Source organism: Sebastes fasciatus, chromosome 23, assembly GCF_043250625.1.
Source record: "Sebastes fasciatus isolate fSebFas1 chromosome 23, fSebFas1.pri, whole genome shotgun sequence".
Classification (NCBI taxonomy): Eukaryota; Metazoa; Chordata; class Actinopteri; order Perciformes; family Sebastidae; genus Sebastes; species Sebastes fasciatus.
Genome location: NC_133817.1, coordinates 5,174,399 through 5,193,635, shown reverse-complemented (window position 1 = coordinate 5,193,635; position 19,237 = coordinate 5,174,399). Strand labels below are relative to the sequence as shown.

Sequence of the window (19,237 nt, the reverse complement as noted above, 5' to 3'; positions counted from 1 at the left end):
TCTACAGTTGCATAAGATCATTAGCTAAAATCCTGAAGTGTAAACAGCGAGCCGTTGTTGGTATACAGAACAACCCGGTGGCACGATTGGCTCCGAGGGTGCTTTGGATCTGTGACATAAGGCAGCTCACCGCCAATCTGCCTCACCCCAGTGGGGCTCCCAAACACCCTCCTCTCTATTTATAGGGAATGGTTTGGCAGCTCCGGTGACACGAAATGTTAATAAATGAATTAAACTTGCACGAAACTTGGAGGAAAAAGTGATGGAGAACTTTTTAATTGCAAACATCATCAAACATTGTGGTTGTGGTTGAGAAAATGTTATTGTGTTGAGCCTGCATGACTTGTAATCCATGGACTTGGCCTCCTCATGCACTTTGCTACTAGAAGAACACACACACAGACAAATAGCTGGAGGCCACTAAGAATCAGTGAACTCTTGGTGCACTGAGGAAACGTCACCTCGTCCGTCTGGGTCACCAACGGAGACAAATCCAGTTCATTCCCGTTGTTTTTCCTCTCTCTCAGCAGCACACAGTGAGTCCTGTCCGCAGTCTAGATGATCCTATGACCGTTTTTGAGTGGGAGGTGGTACTTTTCCAGCATCTCACTTAATGTGATTTTGTGAAAAGTACAAATGACACATGCAGACTGAAATATCCTTGATTTGCCCCGGAGATGGCATCACCACATGCACATGCATACTTTTAGTAGTAATGGGGATCAAGTGAAAACCCACGGACGAGGTTAAGGCTGGGCCATAAGGTCAAAAGTCATCAACATTTTTTATATAAAAACCACAGTCAAATATTCAGTGGCAGTGGAATGTTTTTCCATTTGACCACCAATTGTACTTTTAATCTATGCAAACATTCCCAAAGGCAGAAATAATCTCATTGCTTGAGTTACACCTCAGAACCATGTTGTTGCACAGAACCATCTGAGAAGCCGTCATTGGAGACTGTTTGGAAAAAGGGCAGGCACTTGCGAGAATCTAGCTGCCTCTTTGCAAGTTTGGATTAAAATATGCATGAGCAGCTGATTTCTTACTCTGGGGAAATAACTCTGGATTTGTCTATTAGCGAATTTTACAACTTTTAGGACCTAATGATTAATGAATAAGGGCTGTTCAAATGTTTGTTCTGGGAAGCTGATTTACTTCATTGGGAGCTCATTGTTTTGGTCTAATCAACTCTTTTTCAAGCCACAGCAGGCATCTGTTTTCAACAAAAAAGCTTGGATAAACCCACTGTACGCTTCTTTCCAAACACAAAACAACACAAAAACAAACTTAGCAACTAACTGTTGAACATAGCGGAGCATTTAGCAGCGAAAGAGTCAGATATTTCCTTCAGCAGTTGGTGGAGACCAAAAACGGAGCTAAAAGGAGAGTGGCTATTAAGACATTAGTCAGGTGGAAATACAACTGCAAATGAATGCTAATGTTTCTCCATGTCTGCAGGACATGTGCATAGTTCACCATGACTATAACTAGAATTTAGCTTATTCCGCTGCCCCCAAGTGGACAAAAATCTACTTGTGCCGCTTTAAGGTATGCTGCAATCAGGAAATGAACACGTCAAGACGGTGCAAAAGTCTAGATCACCCAATTAGATTATTTCTGCCTCTGAGAAATGTGTGTGTGCACATTATTACCATGTATGTTGAAACCCTGCATGTTTTCATCATCTTTTTCTCACCGTTCTGACATCAGAGTGGAGGAAATAGATGTATCAACATCTAGGTGTCCCTTTCACCACCAGTGGTATTACGCCGCTTTGGGTTTTTCCTCTCTCTGTGGTGAGCCTCCACACATCAGCATCTCGATTAATCATGCAGAGGGGGAAAGAACCAGAGGAGGGGAAGGAGGAGAAAGATGAAGAGAGGGGTAGAGGGAGAAGGTGGACGTGACTTTGCTCACACTCATCAAACTTGCCATCTAACGTCACCCATCTTCTTCTCATTACTTTTTCTCTATCCTTATGTTTTCCTTTCCTGTCTTCACCCCTGTCTCACGTCCTCCTCTCCTCTGCCCTAATGTTGGCGTGTCTGCAGCCTGGCACTATCCTATTAGTCATTCATCTCCAACCCATTAACTTGACGAGGAATTAGGAAGAGTCAGGACAACGATATAACAGGAAGTAAGCCGCTGTTGTCCAACAACATCAACATCCACCTTGCCAACTTCTTCTCTTCTTTGGAGATTTATCTCTTTTCCAATCCAGCATTTAATCTAATGTCTCTTTGAGCCCAAAGGGAATAATGTTACAGTAAGTTAACTAATGCCTGTTGAGAGAATGTTCACATCCCATTACACCCAGTCCTCTATTCTTAAATTAGCTATTTTTAAGTGGAAAATTCTTTGTGGCGGAGACATCCAGGGCTCCCCGCAGTGTAAAGCACATTCCATGTAACCGCAACATGCTGGTTTCCAATCCAGCCAGGGACCTTTGTCACCCGCTCATCCCGCTCTCGCTCGATAAACTTCCTGCTGTTGATCTCCGCTGTACACTAGCCAATAAAGGCAGTAATGCCAACAACAAATACAGTTCTCCTACGAAGCTTCAACCTGTGTATCTCTGTACAGAAAAGGGCATCCCAGTGCTCCTCCTAAACTTCCTTCTACATGACCCTAGGTATATTATCAATATGTTTATTTGAGCGGTCTGCATCTGAAGTCATGCTAAGATTTTAACAGTATATTGAAGGTAACGAAAGTGTCGGAGTATCGACAATTGTTTACAAGTGTCTAAGGTTTAACCACAAACTTCAGTTGTTTCTGTTATTTATCTCCACTCTCTCTCCCTTTTACTCTCATCTGTGTGTCTGAACTCTGGCTTATCTGCAACATAGAGATGGGTATCATCGACACATGGGTGGAGACTGCGTCACGGTTTGGGAGAAGAAGAGGCAGGGACGCAGACAAAAGCAGGCAGTACAATGACTTAATAAACAAAAGTCCAAGATGCAGGCAGGTAACAGCACACAGGTAACTGGCAAACAAAACTCTCTGCATGATGAAAGACAAACCGACAAAGGAACTGGGTTAGAAATAGTGAGACTAATGGGGAAGTGGGAACAGGTGAGCAGGAGGTCTGGTGACTGCAGGGCTGACGAGGTAGGCAAGTGAAACTAATCAGGGCGGGGCGGACAAATCAAAACTGAAAAACACAAGAAAGAAGAAATGGACTTGGTTTGCAAAGGCCTTAAGGGACACAAAAGATCAAGACACTAAGTTTTATTCTGACAGAAAATAAAACTTAAAACTAGTCACACAATCCACTCAAAACAAAAGCCTTTCACTGTTCTCTCTAATGTCACTTGAAACTGAAAGCCAACAAAAGTTTATTCACGTAGTGATGAATTGCATGTATTTATCATTTTCATACATTTTCCGATTGTAATTCTGCTGTCATTTAGCAGACTTAAATTTAATAGTTAAAGTTAATTCAAATAAAACATTATTAAAGCATTGAAGAAAAGTGATACTGTCTGTGAAATCCACAATCTACCAATGCAATGTGACACAAAACAAAACGTTAGGATGAGTCACTACAGTAAGACAATTGTTTTTGTGACAATGATGGAACTATGCAGAGGATCCCGTTAAAAGGGCTTTTATTTCTGCGCCAGAGTAATCAGGGATAACACACGGTCTATTTAATCTGCTCCATTCAAGGCCAACTGAGTGACTTATCCTCTCCATTCAGTGTAAAATCTCCCCATCAATGGCCTCTGCACAAAGAGAGAGGGATGAGTTTACACTCACACCACACGAATAATGGAGATAATGCATTCTTGCAAACAAAGACACAAGGTCAAGTTGAGCATGGATATCTATATATATACTATATACTGTATATAGACTTTCACAGCTCAGGGACTGTAGACCAGGGCAGAGGGGTGGAGGTTTTGGGATTTTCCCCAGTAGTATTTCTTTTGTTTAATTGTGTTATTTGACAATCAGACAGAGGCGAGCAAAAACATATATATAAATGCACTTATATATGGTTCATTCTCATTGGTAGCGTTATTCTACTGGTTCAAACTGGTTTGGCCCATTTGAAAGCAAAGACCAGCAGGGTCTCTGGAGCAGGTCAGGTGCGACTAACAGGTCGTTTAGATAGTTCTGAAAATGTTTCCAGGTGGTTTGACCTGGTAAACTTCCACTCACAAGCCTGACAGGAATGTGTGACGTGGCCGTGTCACTAAAGGGAAATGGGCATGTTTGATAAAGACTTTGCGAACATGTTATCTCTGATGTTTAACAGTCATAAAGGCATACATATGTATTTACTGCCAGCGACGCAATGCAGGTACAAAGGTAGCTTATGTGAGACAGTGGTTCCCAACATTTTTTTGTCAGACGTACCCCCACAGGCCTTTCAGAGGAACTCAGGTACCCCTCCATCAACACTGGGCAACCCGTCATGATCCAAACATAAACTGGATATTAATTATATAAAAGTGGATATTGTTACAATACTTTTTCATACAATTGAACTACTGTCAATGTTAATGACGGTTTGGTGATGTTCTCAATCATATAACAACCACTCAGATTGGCAGATTAAATTGGAGGTTTCAACCATTTATCCCGGCTTCTTTTAGCAATTGTTCAGACATTTATCCACTACTTTTAGTTAACTATTTCAACACTTGTCCATTACTTTTAGCTAACAATTTCAGACATTTATATGTTACTTTTAGCGAACTATATCAGACATTTATCCATTATTTTTTAGCTATTTAAACAATTTATCCATTACTTTTAGCTGCGTATCTCAACCATCTAGCCGTTAATTTTAGGTACATGTTTCAATTTCTCTAATCGCTTTCTAGAAGTTTTCACGCACTCTTACACACGGTATTCATGTTATAGCTGACTCTGTCTGTGGATATTTTTTTTTGTATTTATTTATTTATTTATTTATTTATTTATTTATTTATTTATTTATTTATTTATTTATTTATTTATTTATTTAGTTAGTTATTTATTTATTTATTTAGTTATTTATTTAGTATTTATTTATTTAGTATTTTTTATTTTATTTATTTATTTATTTATTTTTAATTTTTTCAAATTAGTTGAGTTACTCCCAAATTTTCCAACTGTAGAAATATCCCTTGGGGGTTGGGAATCACTTCTGTGAATGTGAGTATATTTATGTCTGTATGGGTCAAAATGTTTGAGTGTATGTGTGTGTCTGTATGTGGCTGTAAATGCATGTGTGTATGTATGTGAAGGGTACAAGTAGATTACTTTGAGCTCAAATCGCTGGCTAATAAGGAAGAGCTAAGCAGGTATAGAGGAGGACGAGCCGATGAGTCATGATAAGGAGCGACAAAGATAGAGTGTGAGACGTGGCGCTCGGTCACCTGCTGACGGTGAATAATTCTGTGAAACAGTGTGTGTGCAGATGTTTACAGGTGCATGTTGAGGAAAGGAAGTTTTTGGTAGACTCGACTCCGTTGACCTCTTTTGTATACGTTTGACCTTAGTGATTGGGAACGTATACATACCTACACAGTCCTTCGTCAGCGCAGAATTAGGCAGCTATTTGTGGAGCTGCTGGCTTAGCGCTGCCTGTTAATGCCAAGCCCACATACTATTCATATGCCTGACACAGCAACTCCTCTCTGCCACAGAAACTACACACATACCAGCATAACCACCAGTACCAACACCAGACCACATCATGCAAGGCTACTTTAGGCTGCTGAGCCACCAGCAATGAAACAGGCCTAAATATCATGCTTTTTATTAAGTTCATAGAGGTTGATAAGAGCATGTAAAACATTAAAAAGGTCTAATAAAACATTGCAATGACAGACACTTGCATAGGTAAAGTGCTCCAATATGAAAGACAACAATATGCAAAGTTATAATGCAAAATAGGTTTTAGCGAGAGAGTTTCAGTGACGTTGTGAGTGCTGAGGACATGGTGAACCTGTCAGGAGTCACATACACAAGTGAGTATCAATGTGTGTATGTTTGTGTGGGTGCAGAGCAACAAGTGGTGTACCTGACAGCAGTCACATATCCAACCTAGCCACAGGATGACCAGTCTGAGCCAAGACACTCACTCAGTTTACCCATGAGGAAATACCGCATTCAGCTGGCAGATGCAGAGTGTCTGTGTGTGTGTCTGTGTGTGTGTGTGTGTGTGTGAATGAGTCAGTGGGAGACAAGCAGACAGAGAGAGGAAATTACATGTCACTGTGGACAGCATCTAGAATGGCAAATGTTCAACCATTTGCCATTCTAGATGCTGTCCACAGTGACATGTCATTTCAGTGGAAATTTATGTCAATGATCAGCTAAGATTAACTCAATTCCGTATTTATATCCGTATATGTATTTGATTTGTATCTTTCATTTTATTTTTTTTATTTTTTTTTGTATTTATTTAGGATTTTGTAGATATTATTTTTTTAAATGTATTTATTTATGTCTTTTATTTATTTATTTATTATTATTATTTTTTTAATTAATATTATTTTGCATATAGGAGTTTGATTTGTGGACCAAAATGTGACAATATTCATGTAAAAAAATCAATAAAATACTAATTACAAAAAAGATTAGCTCAATTCCATATTTATATCCGTATATGTATTTGATTTGTGTCTTTCATTTTATTTTATTATTTTTTTTTTTTTTTATTTATTTAGGATTTTGTAGATATTATTTTTTTAATGTATTTATTTATGTTTTATTATTTAGTTATTAGTATTTTTTATATTAATATAATTTTGCATATAGGAGTCTGATTTGTGACAATGTTCATGTAAATAAATCAATAAAATACTAATTACGTTCTGTATACTCATACATTGACAAATTGTTTAGTACATAATACATATTATATATATATATATATAGTATAAATACCATATTTATGTGGGGAGAAAAATCAATGTACAATATTAGCTGCAAAATATGTTGACTGTTGCCATACAACAAGAGGTGCTACAAGCTCTGAACATGTTTCTGATTCACTACATCTGTAAAAGAATGAATATTTAAAATGTATTTGGTATATTGTGATTATTTTGTGATTAATTCTTGTGAAATGTAATTATTCATTAATATGTAATTTAGCTTTGGTAATAATGTAACCTGAACATTCATGCCAATAAAGCTTATTTGAATTTTAATTAGTATACCCTTTTAAAATGTTGATAGTGCACTATTTTGATAGATATAGTGTATAACAAATCAAACTCATTGCGTTAGTCTTCTCTGCAGCAATAGCAGCAACATGTTCACTTCTTTGGAAAAAGCATTTGCAAAGCGGGAAGCAGCAAAAGTACCAGATAATTTCCATACGTCAAACGTCACATGCTTCTGAGCACACAAGCTAAAAAACGGATGGCAGAAATGAATAGACTTTGGCAACTGACACAGACTGACATTGTCTGCACAGCTTAATCGTTCTCAATCTTTTTGCCCTTTGACCCTGAAAACTGAATAAGTGATTCATGAATTATCCTCTCCACTGAGCGCGCACACACACAGCCCACTATTAGGACACTAAACCAGAACATCCCCGTGGAGTTTGTTCGTTTGTGTGGTGCAGGCGCCAAGCCACACTTGCAGCTGGTAGATACTGTATCATGGTGTTTTAAATTAATATTCATCATGTATTCAAACCAGCAGTCTAGATGCCAGCAGGTCGGTAACACAGCAACCGTTTCAGCGCTGCTGTGTTGGTTTGGCAGTCAAACCAGGTACATCAGTATATAGTGTAGGCCCACTGAACATTTTCCTCTCCGCCAACAATTTCTGACTTCAATTTTTGTTCGTAAAAAATTAGGGTTCAGTCAAAAATGGCCAACAGTTTGTACGTAACTTTGCACAAAATACTCAACTGTCTGTTAAAGTACGTCAAAGTAATGGGCCTTTCACACAGAACGCGGTTTGCGCTGCGCATCGCTGCTGGGTTCAGCGCACATCACGGTGCGGTGCGTCCGCATCGTGAGCTGCACGCTCGCGCTTCTACAGAGTCAAGTGCGAGCGGCAGCCAAAGTTTCCTGCACCTTTATATCATTTCAGAAACACAATGTAGATAAATATTTTATTCTAAAACTATTTTTAAAATAACTTTGTGAAGTTATGAGTCAATATTTCCCCCTAGCACACTCATGGAAGTATTTTTTTCATCTGTCACGGAACTTGTATTTATCACCATTATACTTGCGAGTGCAATAATCTCATTTTGTGCCCAATCTTGTTAGACAGAGAAAGTTCTTTTATTATCCACTCTGATGCAATTTCAGAGCAACATCCTGCATGAACCCAGGCACTCACGTTCAACCTGATAAGCAGCATGCGTCTCTCTCGGTGTGTGACTCATGAATCTTGTGAATGGGGGAGATAGTGACGGCAGGAGTGCCGGGTCACGCTGTGTGCACTGCAGATTAGCTCCATAAAAGGAAACACAAAGGATAGACGTAATAGGAATGTTGGACGTGGGCCAAAGAAAATAAGCAAACAACAAACAGTGTATAATTTCTAGGCGTTAATTTATTGGTCCAGCAGATGCAAAAATCAACTGTACAACATACTGTCCTCTCATGCATAGTCCTCAGATTAGACCTCAAAGCATCTGAAACTACGTAAAAATAAATAAAGAATATAATAAAACAGTTTTTACAAAAAACAAATTTCAAGTATCTCAAGCAAACATGTTAAAAGTTTTACTGAGAGGTAAGCGGCAGCTTCTTTCTCAACATGATCGCGCTTTCCATTAGTACAAAAATACTTCTACACACATTTTCATTTAAAGAAAGTCATCTCCCATGCATCTCCAGTTATACTGTATGTACACTAACATTTACAAAGATATTATTAACAGCACGCATTGTTATAACAAAAATATAGGTGCTTGCATTTGTGCGTAGCATGACAGCAAAAAGGAAAATCAAGGAAAACAAACTTGAAATTTAAGAACTGTTAAATGATCGGCATGCACTGTAGAGACTAAACAACACAATGAAAATAACTATTCAACACCGTGAAAAGTAAAATATTGACGTGATATGTGGAGTTATTAGGTGAAATGTGGTGCCTTCTTCTCGAGCAGAGAAATGGCAAGAGAAGCGGCGTCGGGCTTGCAAAACAAGCACTACAGGCACTCTACGGCAAAATAATCACCTCCATCACCGTGAACGTGACGTGACATGAAAAATACATAGTGACACAAAAAAACAAACATATAAATGTATCCCCCCCACTGTGCAAAATAATCGCTTATTTTAATTTGTCAGCATATAAAGGTGTCAATTAAATCATGACGCTCTTCTTTTTCACACATTTTAGAAAAAACGCGCATGAAAAACGACGAAGAAGTGCTAAAGAGTTTACGATGTAGACTAAATACTACATCCAAAGTTGAACAAAAGGATGGGCTGAAAGATTCATCTAGGTGTCTTGGGTCTCTCCAAAATAGTAAACCAGTAGAAACTGGTTTCCCAGAGAGCCGTCTGAGCTGTGAGATGCAACAGGAATGACTGTCTGATTTAAATGAGTCACAGTTCCCCTCTTTCAGTCTGGATGAATTATACACATGACGCTGTTAAAAGGTTTCCCAGAAAACACACTTCAGTCTCAGAGAGAAAGAAAAAATGTCTGACGAAGAATTTAAGAGCTTTAAAATTTAAAATATCTTATAGGACAACAATTAAATAACCATGGTCCTTTTTGAATAATAAAAGGTAGAGCTACTTGTGTCCTTGGCTGACAAAATGATGCAACATATACCGAAAATTTTAAAAAATAACTCAGTTTATCTCTTCATGTCGTTGCCTTCAGTGAGCCTTTGTCAGCGATCCACTCTCTGGCGTTTTTGAGCCACGTGACACATCGGTGCAATGTTATTTGCAGGGCTGCAGGACGTCACGGAGGCCAGATGATTTCCTCCTCAGGTTCTGTAAACACAAAAAAATGCCACCGATAACGTTAAGACTTTAGACGCTTTCTGTATTGCTGCACCTGTGCAACACAGTACATTTGGCTGCCAGGAGTTCAACGACAACAACACAAAAGTCATGCACTCTTGCACAATTGATCCTCTTGCACAAATTATACTCTCTCATGCAGTGTAATCCCTAAACGGCAAGTTACATCACCGGTGTTTTCTCAGGCTCTGATTTCCTCTGTGATATTTTTAGAGGGCATGAAAACTACTGAGTACACTGAGTTCATGAGTGTGTGAACAGGTCGCTTTGGCCGACTTGTGTGCGTCTGCACCGAGGTAATCCTCAGGTGATTATGAAAGAAGCTGACAAGATCCTCCTCACACACCCAACAGCGTTAGCCATGCATTTATACACAGACACAGACATGCCATTTCCCCCTCATGTAGTCAATGAAGACACTGCATGTTCATTTAATTGAGAACTATTTGGTTTTCAATGGTAGAGACCCAACTTTGGTCAAAGCTGATGTCATTATCGAAAGAAATAGAAAAGTGAATTTAACAAAAGAAAGATACTAACTTTAAAACAAAACAAACTAAAAGAAAAGTCATGTCTGGTGTTTTGTTTTTTTCATTGCAGACTCAATTCACACTTTGGCGGACATATTGGAGGATATTTAGTAGCAGTAGTTTATGAATATTGTCAGCTTTTTAGCACGCTAACTAGCAAACCATCACTGTTTTTTTGTTAACACGTGACTAGCACGAAACAAGCGCATCTAGTGGAAGCCAGCGTTAGCATGTTAGACCTGTGTCTTTGCTTAATGCTTGTTTCTGAGTAGAAAATGATTAGCCTGCTGGCTAGTTTGTTAATAATAATAATAATAATAATAATAATAATTTTTGATTACCTCTTCAAAACCTCGACTTGTTTAGGATTAGACACTTCTAATAAATGAATTGTGCCACAGTAATCTGGTTTTAACCTGGTTGGCAGATATTCATCTGAAGTTATTAGTGTCAGATGTGGCTGCTGGCAGAAACTAGGCTACAGTATGAAGCAACTGCAAAGCCTCTACAGCGTGTTTACCTTTGAAAGACTAGCGAAACCACTTCCAGATATTGGAGGATGGTTCGTCTTTAAGCAGCACAAGACAGGCCAAAAATAAACCAAACAAACACAGAGACATGAACAGGACAGTCAGCGTGAATCAGCGCAGTGCAACAAGCAGATTGTGGAAACGATAACAACGATGATGACAGCAGGCAGAAATTACAGGAATGTAAATTGGGAAGTGAGGGTTCCCTTTGACCAAATACAGTAGGACGGCTTGTTTTCCCTTTTCCGTCACTGAGAGGAAACAGTGCTGCTACTCCTAAATACAAAGTTTCCCGTGAGTCAAGTCTGGAACAGTACAGACTCGCTGTAAGAGCATATCCTGGCACAAGATGTCAGTTTACTGAAATACGATGTATTTATCATAATAATTACTCACCAGTGTGAATAATAGATGTAATCAAGGTGTATAAATGAGATTCTGTGCAAAATGTGCATCGATATTTCTTTAAATAATTTAGGATTTGGTGTGAAAAAAGACTGTTTTTTTTTGCTGTTCTCAGTTTAAGTCCGGGAAAAGAAATGTCAGCAGTGAACACACACATAAAAGACGAAGACAGCGACAGGAAGTGAGTGGAGAGATGAGATAAAAACAAAAAGAGCGAGCCGGCCAAAGATACGAGAAGCGAGCGAATACTTACAGGCAAACTTTGCCCAGCCAGTGCTGTAAGGTGCAGAAGAGGAGATGGCAGCGGAGCAAAAAAAAACAGGACGGGAAACAAGTGAGTGAAGATTCATGCAGTACAATACAAAGGGCTGTCAGAAAGGAAACAGATGGAGGAAATGGTTTTTTTCAGTGTCTCATGATGTCCTAAATGTTGTTCAGAGGGTGTTCCATCCTGATAGAAAGAGAATTCTGGGCAGAGATGCAAACGTCTCGCAAAATTTACCATAAATAATGGTGTAATTAGACATCAGCTTCTTGTGACTTGAGTCAAAAGTCCCGTCTTTTCTTCCATAACGTGGTGATGTCACCATGTAACACATTTGCATAATACCTGCGTAGCGGCTAGTTTGACGCGCCCTCAAACAAAGCTAGTTAGAGCGGAGCTGGAGCGGAGTCTGAAGAGTTTGGTTTGGTATACCGATCACACCAGAGTGGGCCAGCTGACCAATCAGAGCAGACTGGCCTTTTCGGGAGGGGGCGGGGTTAGGAGCTCAAACAGAGCGTTTCAGACAGAGGGTGAAAAGAGGTGCTGCAGCACAGCCGGTATGAGAAAAAATAAGTGTTTTCTGAACATTAAAGTATGTAAAAGTGTTCTAATAGAAACCTAAAATAAAAGTATGCAGCTGAAAACAAGCATAATAGGTCCTCTTTAAATTAAAGTGTGTCTATGTGTTTATAAGAAACCTACCTGTCCGGCCAGGGCGAGAGGGAGGTGTGAGGGGCTGCAGAGCGCCAGCGAGGCAACAGATGGAGGCAGCTCCTGGATCGGAGCTTCGTCTAGGTCATCGATGCGAGGTTTCTTGATGTTCGACTCGGGGCTGGTCAGAGGAGTCACGCTGTTCCGCCTGAGCAATGTGCCAGGACCCCTCCTCATCTCCTGCAGGGTAAGAAACATTAAGACATTAAGACTCTGGGTGGTTTCATGTAAAAAGACAAAAGACATCAGCTCTGTAGGGACGAGCAGAACATATCCAGTAATCAGTGTATCAAGCGTTACCTCTGGTCTGTCTCTGTGGGTGTTCACTGCATCCACATTCAGACAAATGGACTCCACTTTGCACCCGTAGGCGACCGGGGTGAGCTTCAGCACTGTGTGGAGGGGACACTTCAGGTAGGGCATCTCCTCTGGAAAGCAAGGAAAAATACAGATATGAACACCATTAAATCATCATTTAGATTACGACACTAAACCAGAGGGGTTTATGGGAGTTGTAGTACCAACCTGCACTCTTATCCAGGAAGTAGGCCAGCAGGCAGCGCATGACGGCTTGGTGGCAGATAACCAGGACGTTCTCTTGCCTCTCCAGGTCCATGATGACCGGCTCCACCCGCTGGACCAGGTCCTGGTAGGACTGTAATCAGGATCAGGAGGGTTATTATTGTTAGTTTATTTGAAGTTATATCAAATACCTCTTAAATAGGTTTGCATTATTATATCTAAATAAAGCTAAATGCTCGGACTATAGATGTTAATATCATTTTCAAACAGTGGTCGTAGACTGTGTGTGTACCTCTCCAGCAGGGTAGCGATAGTAGTATTTATCTTCATCTCTCAAAGTAAACTCGTCCGGGAATTTCTCCTTCATCTCGTCGTACGTCAACTCTTCACACATTCCCTAAAAAGAACAAAGAAGAAGAAGAAGAATATTTCAGTTTGTGCATTAGAGTTGTGTGATGTGGTGTAACAGTGTGTGTTAAGAGTGATACTCACAGCGTCTATCTCGTTGAGAGCCTTCCACTGTTCGTAGGGGACTCCCAGGTGCTCGGCGGTCTGGATGCTGCGACACAGCTGGCTGGTCCAAACCTTCAGATCCTTCGGCTGCTGCTCCTCCACGAACCGAGCCAGGGCGGCTGAAAACTACAGCGGGGAAAGAGCAGTATTTAGTAACTGAAGTTTATCGATCGTGATGTAAGCATCTGAAAACAAGCATAATAGGTCCTCTTTAAAATGTTGTCTATTTTTACGGTTCTGTCTGTGGCTGTTCGTACCTGCTTGCCCCGCGGCGAGAGGCCCGCGTCGCCGCCCAGCCGTCCCTCCAGGTTGTCGGTGCTCTCCCCGTGCCGACACAGGTAGATGGTGCGCTGCTGGACGTGGATGTTCATCAGGTAGTAGACGATTTTGCTCTGGATGTGATCCTGGATCCGGTTGACGAGGAAGCGCCGACCCACGTCTATCACCTGGATGAAGGAGAGATCCCTGGAGGAAGAACGGGAGATATTAATGTGAGCGTTTGTATTTGGATACTGCAGAGATGTCCTGACCAAAATCAACGCTGGTCATTTACCTGTCATACTGATCGGGGTCCAGAGGCTGGTAGCTGGTTTTGTAGCATTCAATCCTCCTCTGGAAATCCAACATTGCGTCGGTCTTGTTGCAGTCCCGGTAGTCCGGACACGACACCTTCACTTCCTGTACAGGGACGAAGACTGTCAGACGGCAAACAACACGCCTGATGCCAGAGAGTTATAAATCATGTCACGTCATTTCAAAGCAGCGCCAGGATGCATTGTGATGCTGCGACTCACCATGATGTTCGACGCGATGACGCTGGGATCGTCGCACACGGACTCGATGAAAAAGATCTGGGTACGGAAAGGGAAAAGTAAGTTAAGAATCGCTGTGTAGTCGTTGATGGAAGTCATACCTTGACTCCTCGGGTTGCCATAGCAACACATACCTTGAAGGCATTCTCACTGCCAAACTGGAGGATCATGTCTCGCCTTTCTCTTGTCGTGTTTGTGGCGTCGAAGACCTGAAAGGGACATGAAACAGCTTTGTAAGACAATGTTTTTTTTATTCATCAGGACAAAGTTTGAGAAAAGCGTGCGATGCATGATGGGAAACTCACCGCTACTTGGCCTCCCTCGTCCTTCAAGTAGGACTTGACGTCCCTCAAGGCTGCTAAGGCACACTGCCTAAAGAGAGAGAGACAGAGACAGTGATATTCATTTATCATTAAAAAAAAAAATAGTAGATGACTGTAATAATTGTGTATTTGTGTTGAACTTACTGCCTGATTTTCACAGCACACTCATTATCGGGCTTGAAGAAGTCATAGGAGCTGTAGTTCTTGACCGCCTCCCTGCGGTACTCTCCAACATTGAAGACTACAACACACAGAAGGAGAAGCAACAAGTATGAACACGATGTCCTGGAGGTAGAAACATGAGCTGATGCCACCCTGTCACTGATTAGCTACTGCGTGTCCGTGTTGTCGTGTTACCTTTAGTGGGCATGCCGATCCAGTTGAGGTAGCGGGTGAGTTTCTTGGACATGTACGTCTTGCCTCGAGCCGGAAGGCCCACCATCACGATGACGGTGGGAGGGTTGGCGAAGTCGGGGGAGCCAGCCGCTGCAGAGAAGGAGTAAACATCTCAAGTCAGAAGAGGAAAACAAGGACAGTATCTACATCTTGAATTTACATCTGCAACCTGACACCCAGTTGCCGGGGAGCTGCTGGCACAAACAACAACTGGTCACCAAGAGCTGCAACCTGCCTAACTCCATTTATGAAAACAACCTCTGTTTGCAGCTATAATCTCTATTTCCCTCCATGCTGACACACTCCCAGGGGGCACTTAGCTGTCTGCTGGCGCCAGACTGGCCTTTTACTTCCAACTCACTGCACTGTTTGACCCACTTCTGAACCCTCTGGACCGGCGTGCACGACCCAGGATGAGTCACTTTATTGAATATACTGTAACCCCACCCCAGAGCCCCGAGGGAGATTTCATACCCTATGATATGGTTCACAAAGTGGGTGGCTTGGGGCTTTGATTCTACATGAACAATATGTTCTGTAGGTTATTGAAATAGTGAATAAATTACTGTTTGACTGAAGCAGTAGCTACTTTTCATGTCACATTTCCTCAGCTGTTCGTCCAGGTGTGCAGGATTCTTTCAGTCTCCATCACGAGGCACTCGCCCCGAGAGCTAATTTATACCTGCTAATCTTGTTTGCATAACAAAGGTGCCACGCTGCCTCAGCGGAAAAGCGGATTACACACAAAGTCGATACTCGGGACATGTGGTTCATCATCACCAACAACCTTCTCTCTCATGCATCTCCATCACACCTACTGTGCAGCATCCCACTTCTGTGCGTTTTTTAAGGAAAACACAGAGGTAAACATTTAATAAAAAGTCTCAGTTCAGTCTGATCAAACTCAGATTTTAGGCACAAGTGAGGGAGAAGCAGCAAAGGGTGAAGTGACCAGTGTGAATCCAGATGTGCAGCTATACTCTGTCTGGATGAAATCTTGTCAGTCATGATAAAGAATGTATGGTTTTTATTAGGGCTGTCAAAGTTAACGTGATAATAACACGTTAACGCAATTCATTTTAACGCCACTAATTTCTTTAATGCATTACCGCAATCAAAATCTTGTCGTGAAGGAGGCTAAATAACGCTTTGTTTTGTGTTGTTAATTGATTTCAATAAATTTATACATTTGCATAAAGCAAGCATATTTGAGTATTAAATGCTTGACAAAATCTCCCTTTAAGGTATATTTTGAACAGATAAAAAAATGTGCAATTAAATTGCAATCAATTGCAATAATTAACTATGGACAATCATGCAATTAATCGTGATTAAATATTTAAATTATTGACAGCCTTAATAAATATACTGTACGCGATAAAACATTTTTTTTACCTCATCCTCTTTCTACATGTCACCTATTTACTTAATGAGGTAAAGTGGGCTAATTAATCTTGCGATTAATTACGATTATATATTTTATTTATATCTATTATTTATTTATATTATATTTATATATTTTTTATGCATTGTAAGGTGTCCTTGGGTGTCCTGAAAGGCAACACCAAATACAATTTCTTCTTCTTCTTCTTCTTCTTCTAATATTATTATTATTATAGAAATATGTCTTACATTTGCATTATATAGTTGTTCAAATATTTTTCCTTAAATTTAAATCCTTTAATTGTACCATTAAAATGAAGCACTAGAAGATGAAATGTCTGCAAGCCCAATCAACCAATTAGCTGTAGATGTGTCATTTTTCTTTCCTTGATTTGAAATGTATTTGACTTCTGTCCTCCTTAAGAGCAGACATAAAAAAAAATCTCCAAAGGAGAAAAGCTTATAAAGTGATTATAAATCACTATAAAGAGCACACATCCCCTCACTGTCTCCATCCTTTCTCTGTGGTCTCCTTGGGTCTCACCATGCAACACGCGCTGCCGGCCGACCAATCAGAACACACTTCAAAAAAGCTAGAGGTTACCATGGATACCACGGTGCCCCGCAGCGTCGTCATGGAGAGAGGGCTGTGACGTGACGTGCCAGTTAATAAACTGACAAGAAGACCGGTGTAGGACACGACAGGTGCACTGATCAGGTAGATTACAGCAGAACTATGGCACGCAGAGGAAATATTATAACGAAACTTTTAAGTGAAAATGTTAATTAATAAACGCTGTTAGTTCCATAGTAGTTAATGTGTCGCTTTATGGTTGTTTTAACGGAATGAAAGTAGCCTAGTGATGATACTGGCTTAAAACAGGTCAGTACAAATTGTACACCAGTAACTTGGTAAAAAAAAAATCTTCAAAATTAACAGAATTTTAATTTATTATTTAAATAATAAATTGTACACTAGTAACTTGGTAAAAAAAAATTCTAAATTAACAGAATTTGTATTTATTATTTAAATAATAAATTGTACACCAGTAACTTGGTAAAAAAAAAAATCTAAATTAACAGAATTTGTATTTATTATTTAAATAATAAATTGTACACTAGTAACTTGGTAAAAAAAAATTCTAAATTAACAGAATTTGTATTTATTATTTAAATAATAAATTGTACACCAGTAACTTGGTAAAAAAAAAACTTCCAAATTAACAGAATTTGTATTTATTATTCAAATAAATCATTCACCAGTAATTTGGTAAAACAATCTTCAAAATAAACAGAAATGTTATTGATTTTTTAAATTATAAATCATTCACCAGTAACTTGGTAAAAAATCAACAGAATTTGTATTTATTATTAAAATAATAAATCATTCACCAGTAACCTGGTAAAAAAAGATATACTGTTTATACACTGTGGATACCATCCTGTAGTGATAATATATCAGAGGAAACACATGAATATTAAATATTATAGGTTTCTTACCTCTCCTTGGTGCCGGTTTATCATCCTTGGTGGGCACCCAGATCTTTTGGATCCTGTTCTGGGTCAGCTCTCTGGGCATTCCTCCACAGTATAGAGGTAGATTCCAGGTGAAAGAGACAGAAAAGAGCAGGTAGAGGTGGTGGTTTGAGCTCTGGAGCCTCAGCCTGTTCAAGGTTGAATGGACCGAGTAGTTCTTCCTGCAGAGCAGAGCGCGTTGGTTGAGCCGGTGATAATCTGCCGGCTCTGCTGCAACACATCCGCTATTTAACCCCGCCCGGCCGGCCGGCGGAGCAACGTGACTGCTGCGGTGACGAAATCCATGAGCTCACACATACAACCACACATACATCAATATACAGGTAGCCACAGCACCTCCCTGTGGTGGTCTAATAAGCATGATAATATTCAATATATTATAATGTAGTTCATGTTATTTAGTATAATAGTAAACAAAGGCTATTCCCTATTTAAAAGGGTCTCTTTATTTTTTTTTTATTTTTTTTTTTTATTTCTTTATTTTTTTTTTTTTTTTTTTATTTTTTTTTTTTTTTTTAATTAGTTGTAGCAGCCGAAGTAATTCATATTTAGTCCATACTATTATTTTATCATCAATTTGATCATTTAAATGTATTGATTTTTAAACTGTTTCAGGCTATCTGTTGTGTGTTTTTATCCTTTTAACAAAGTTGGAGTGCAGTATTCATATGATGATTTTATTATTTATTCTATTTTTTTTTTATTAAGTCATTAGCAGCTGAATAGAAGTGGCGGTTGTTTGTAATATCACTGTTAATTCTTTTATTCCTTGGCTTTTGGCTTGGCATGAGAGTTGACTATTTTAATCCTTTTTCCTTTCCTATTGGTCTTAATGCTTTTATTATTGTAATGTCCTGTTGGTTTTAAGTTGGTCTTAGTGTTTTATTGTGTTGTTTTTATGGTTTTATGTATAATTGTACAGCACTTTAGTCAACTTTTGTTGTTTTTAAATGTGTTTTATAAATAAATTTGGATTGGATTAATAGACACTTTCTCCACGTCTACCTTTCTGCTTCAACATAAGCCTTGCCATAGTCTCTTCAGTCTCAGTCTGAGATAATAAAAACCTGAAAGAAACGTGCAGAGTGGCACATCACCTCCCTCTGCTTCCTCACACTGGGCTGTCCCACTGAGTCACACTGGGTATTACTATATATGATGTATAAAGTGATTTGGTATAAATATCAAAAAGTCCACATTGACCAAACATGTAGAATTTTTTAAAGGGAATGTTGTAGACTCCCTTGAAAAATCCATTAAAGTAAGCTACATTAAATACTAAATATATAGTCCAGAGTGTTTGATTGACAGCTGAGGGACCTGGAGAGCTATTTCGAGCTCCTGCAAAA

At 39.6% G+C, this 19,237-nt stretch overlaps 1 protein-coding gene across 3 annotated transcripts; it reads right to left on the bottom strand.

Moving 5' to 3' along the window:
* Positions 1 to 8,511: 8,511 nt before the first annotated feature.
* On the bottom strand, positions 8,512 to 18,103 carry pfkfb3 (6-phosphofructo-2-kinase/fructose-2,6-biphosphatase 3). Of its 3 annotated transcripts, XM_074625077.1 has the most exons (16): positions 17,853 to 18,103; positions 14,931 to 15,059; positions 14,718 to 14,814; positions 14,556 to 14,622; positions 14,385 to 14,459; positions 14,233 to 14,289; positions 13,992 to 14,116; positions 13,696 to 13,903; positions 13,418 to 13,564; positions 13,218 to 13,322; positions 12,929 to 13,058; positions 12,704 to 12,831; positions 12,395 to 12,583; positions 11,681 to 11,703; positions 11,013 to 11,060; positions 9,811 to 9,932 (listed from the first exon to the last, which is right to left on the bottom strand). In XM_074625077.1, the coding sequence occupies exons 1-16, from the start codon at positions 17,929 to 17,931 to the stop codon at positions 9,926 to 9,928; spliced, it is 1,614 nt and encodes a 537-aa protein (XP_074481178.1). In that variant the 5' UTR covers positions 17,932 to 18,103; the 3' UTR covers positions 9,811 to 9,925. The 3 variants fall into 3 exon arrangements, with proteins under 3 accessions (XP_074481176.1, XP_074481177.1, XP_074481178.1); XM_074625076.1 differs by lacking the exon at positions 11,013 to 11,060 and having other exon boundaries at positions 9,778 to 9,932; positions 17,853 to 18,093; XM_074625075.1 differs by lacking the exons at positions 11,013 to 11,060; positions 11,681 to 11,703 and having other exon boundaries at positions 8,512 to 9,932; positions 17,853 to 18,095.
* Between the last annotated feature and the right edge of the window lie 1,134 nt (positions 18,104 to 19,237).

Bases quoted from the DNA above. Each gene is read 5' to 3' on its own strand.
- pfkfb3 (XM_074625077.1), bottom strand. From the start codon at position 17,931: ATGCCCAGAGAGCTGACCCAGAACAGGATCCAAAAGATCTGGGTGCCC. The intron at 14,815-14,930 runs GTAACACGACAA...TGTGTGTTGTAG, and splicing joins GATCGGCATGCCCACTAAAG to TCTTCAATGTTGGAGAGTAC. The intron at 14,460-14,555 runs GTGAGTTTCCCA...TGTCCCTTTCAG, and splicing joins ACGAGGGAGGCCAAGTAGCG to GTCTTCGACGCCACAAACAC.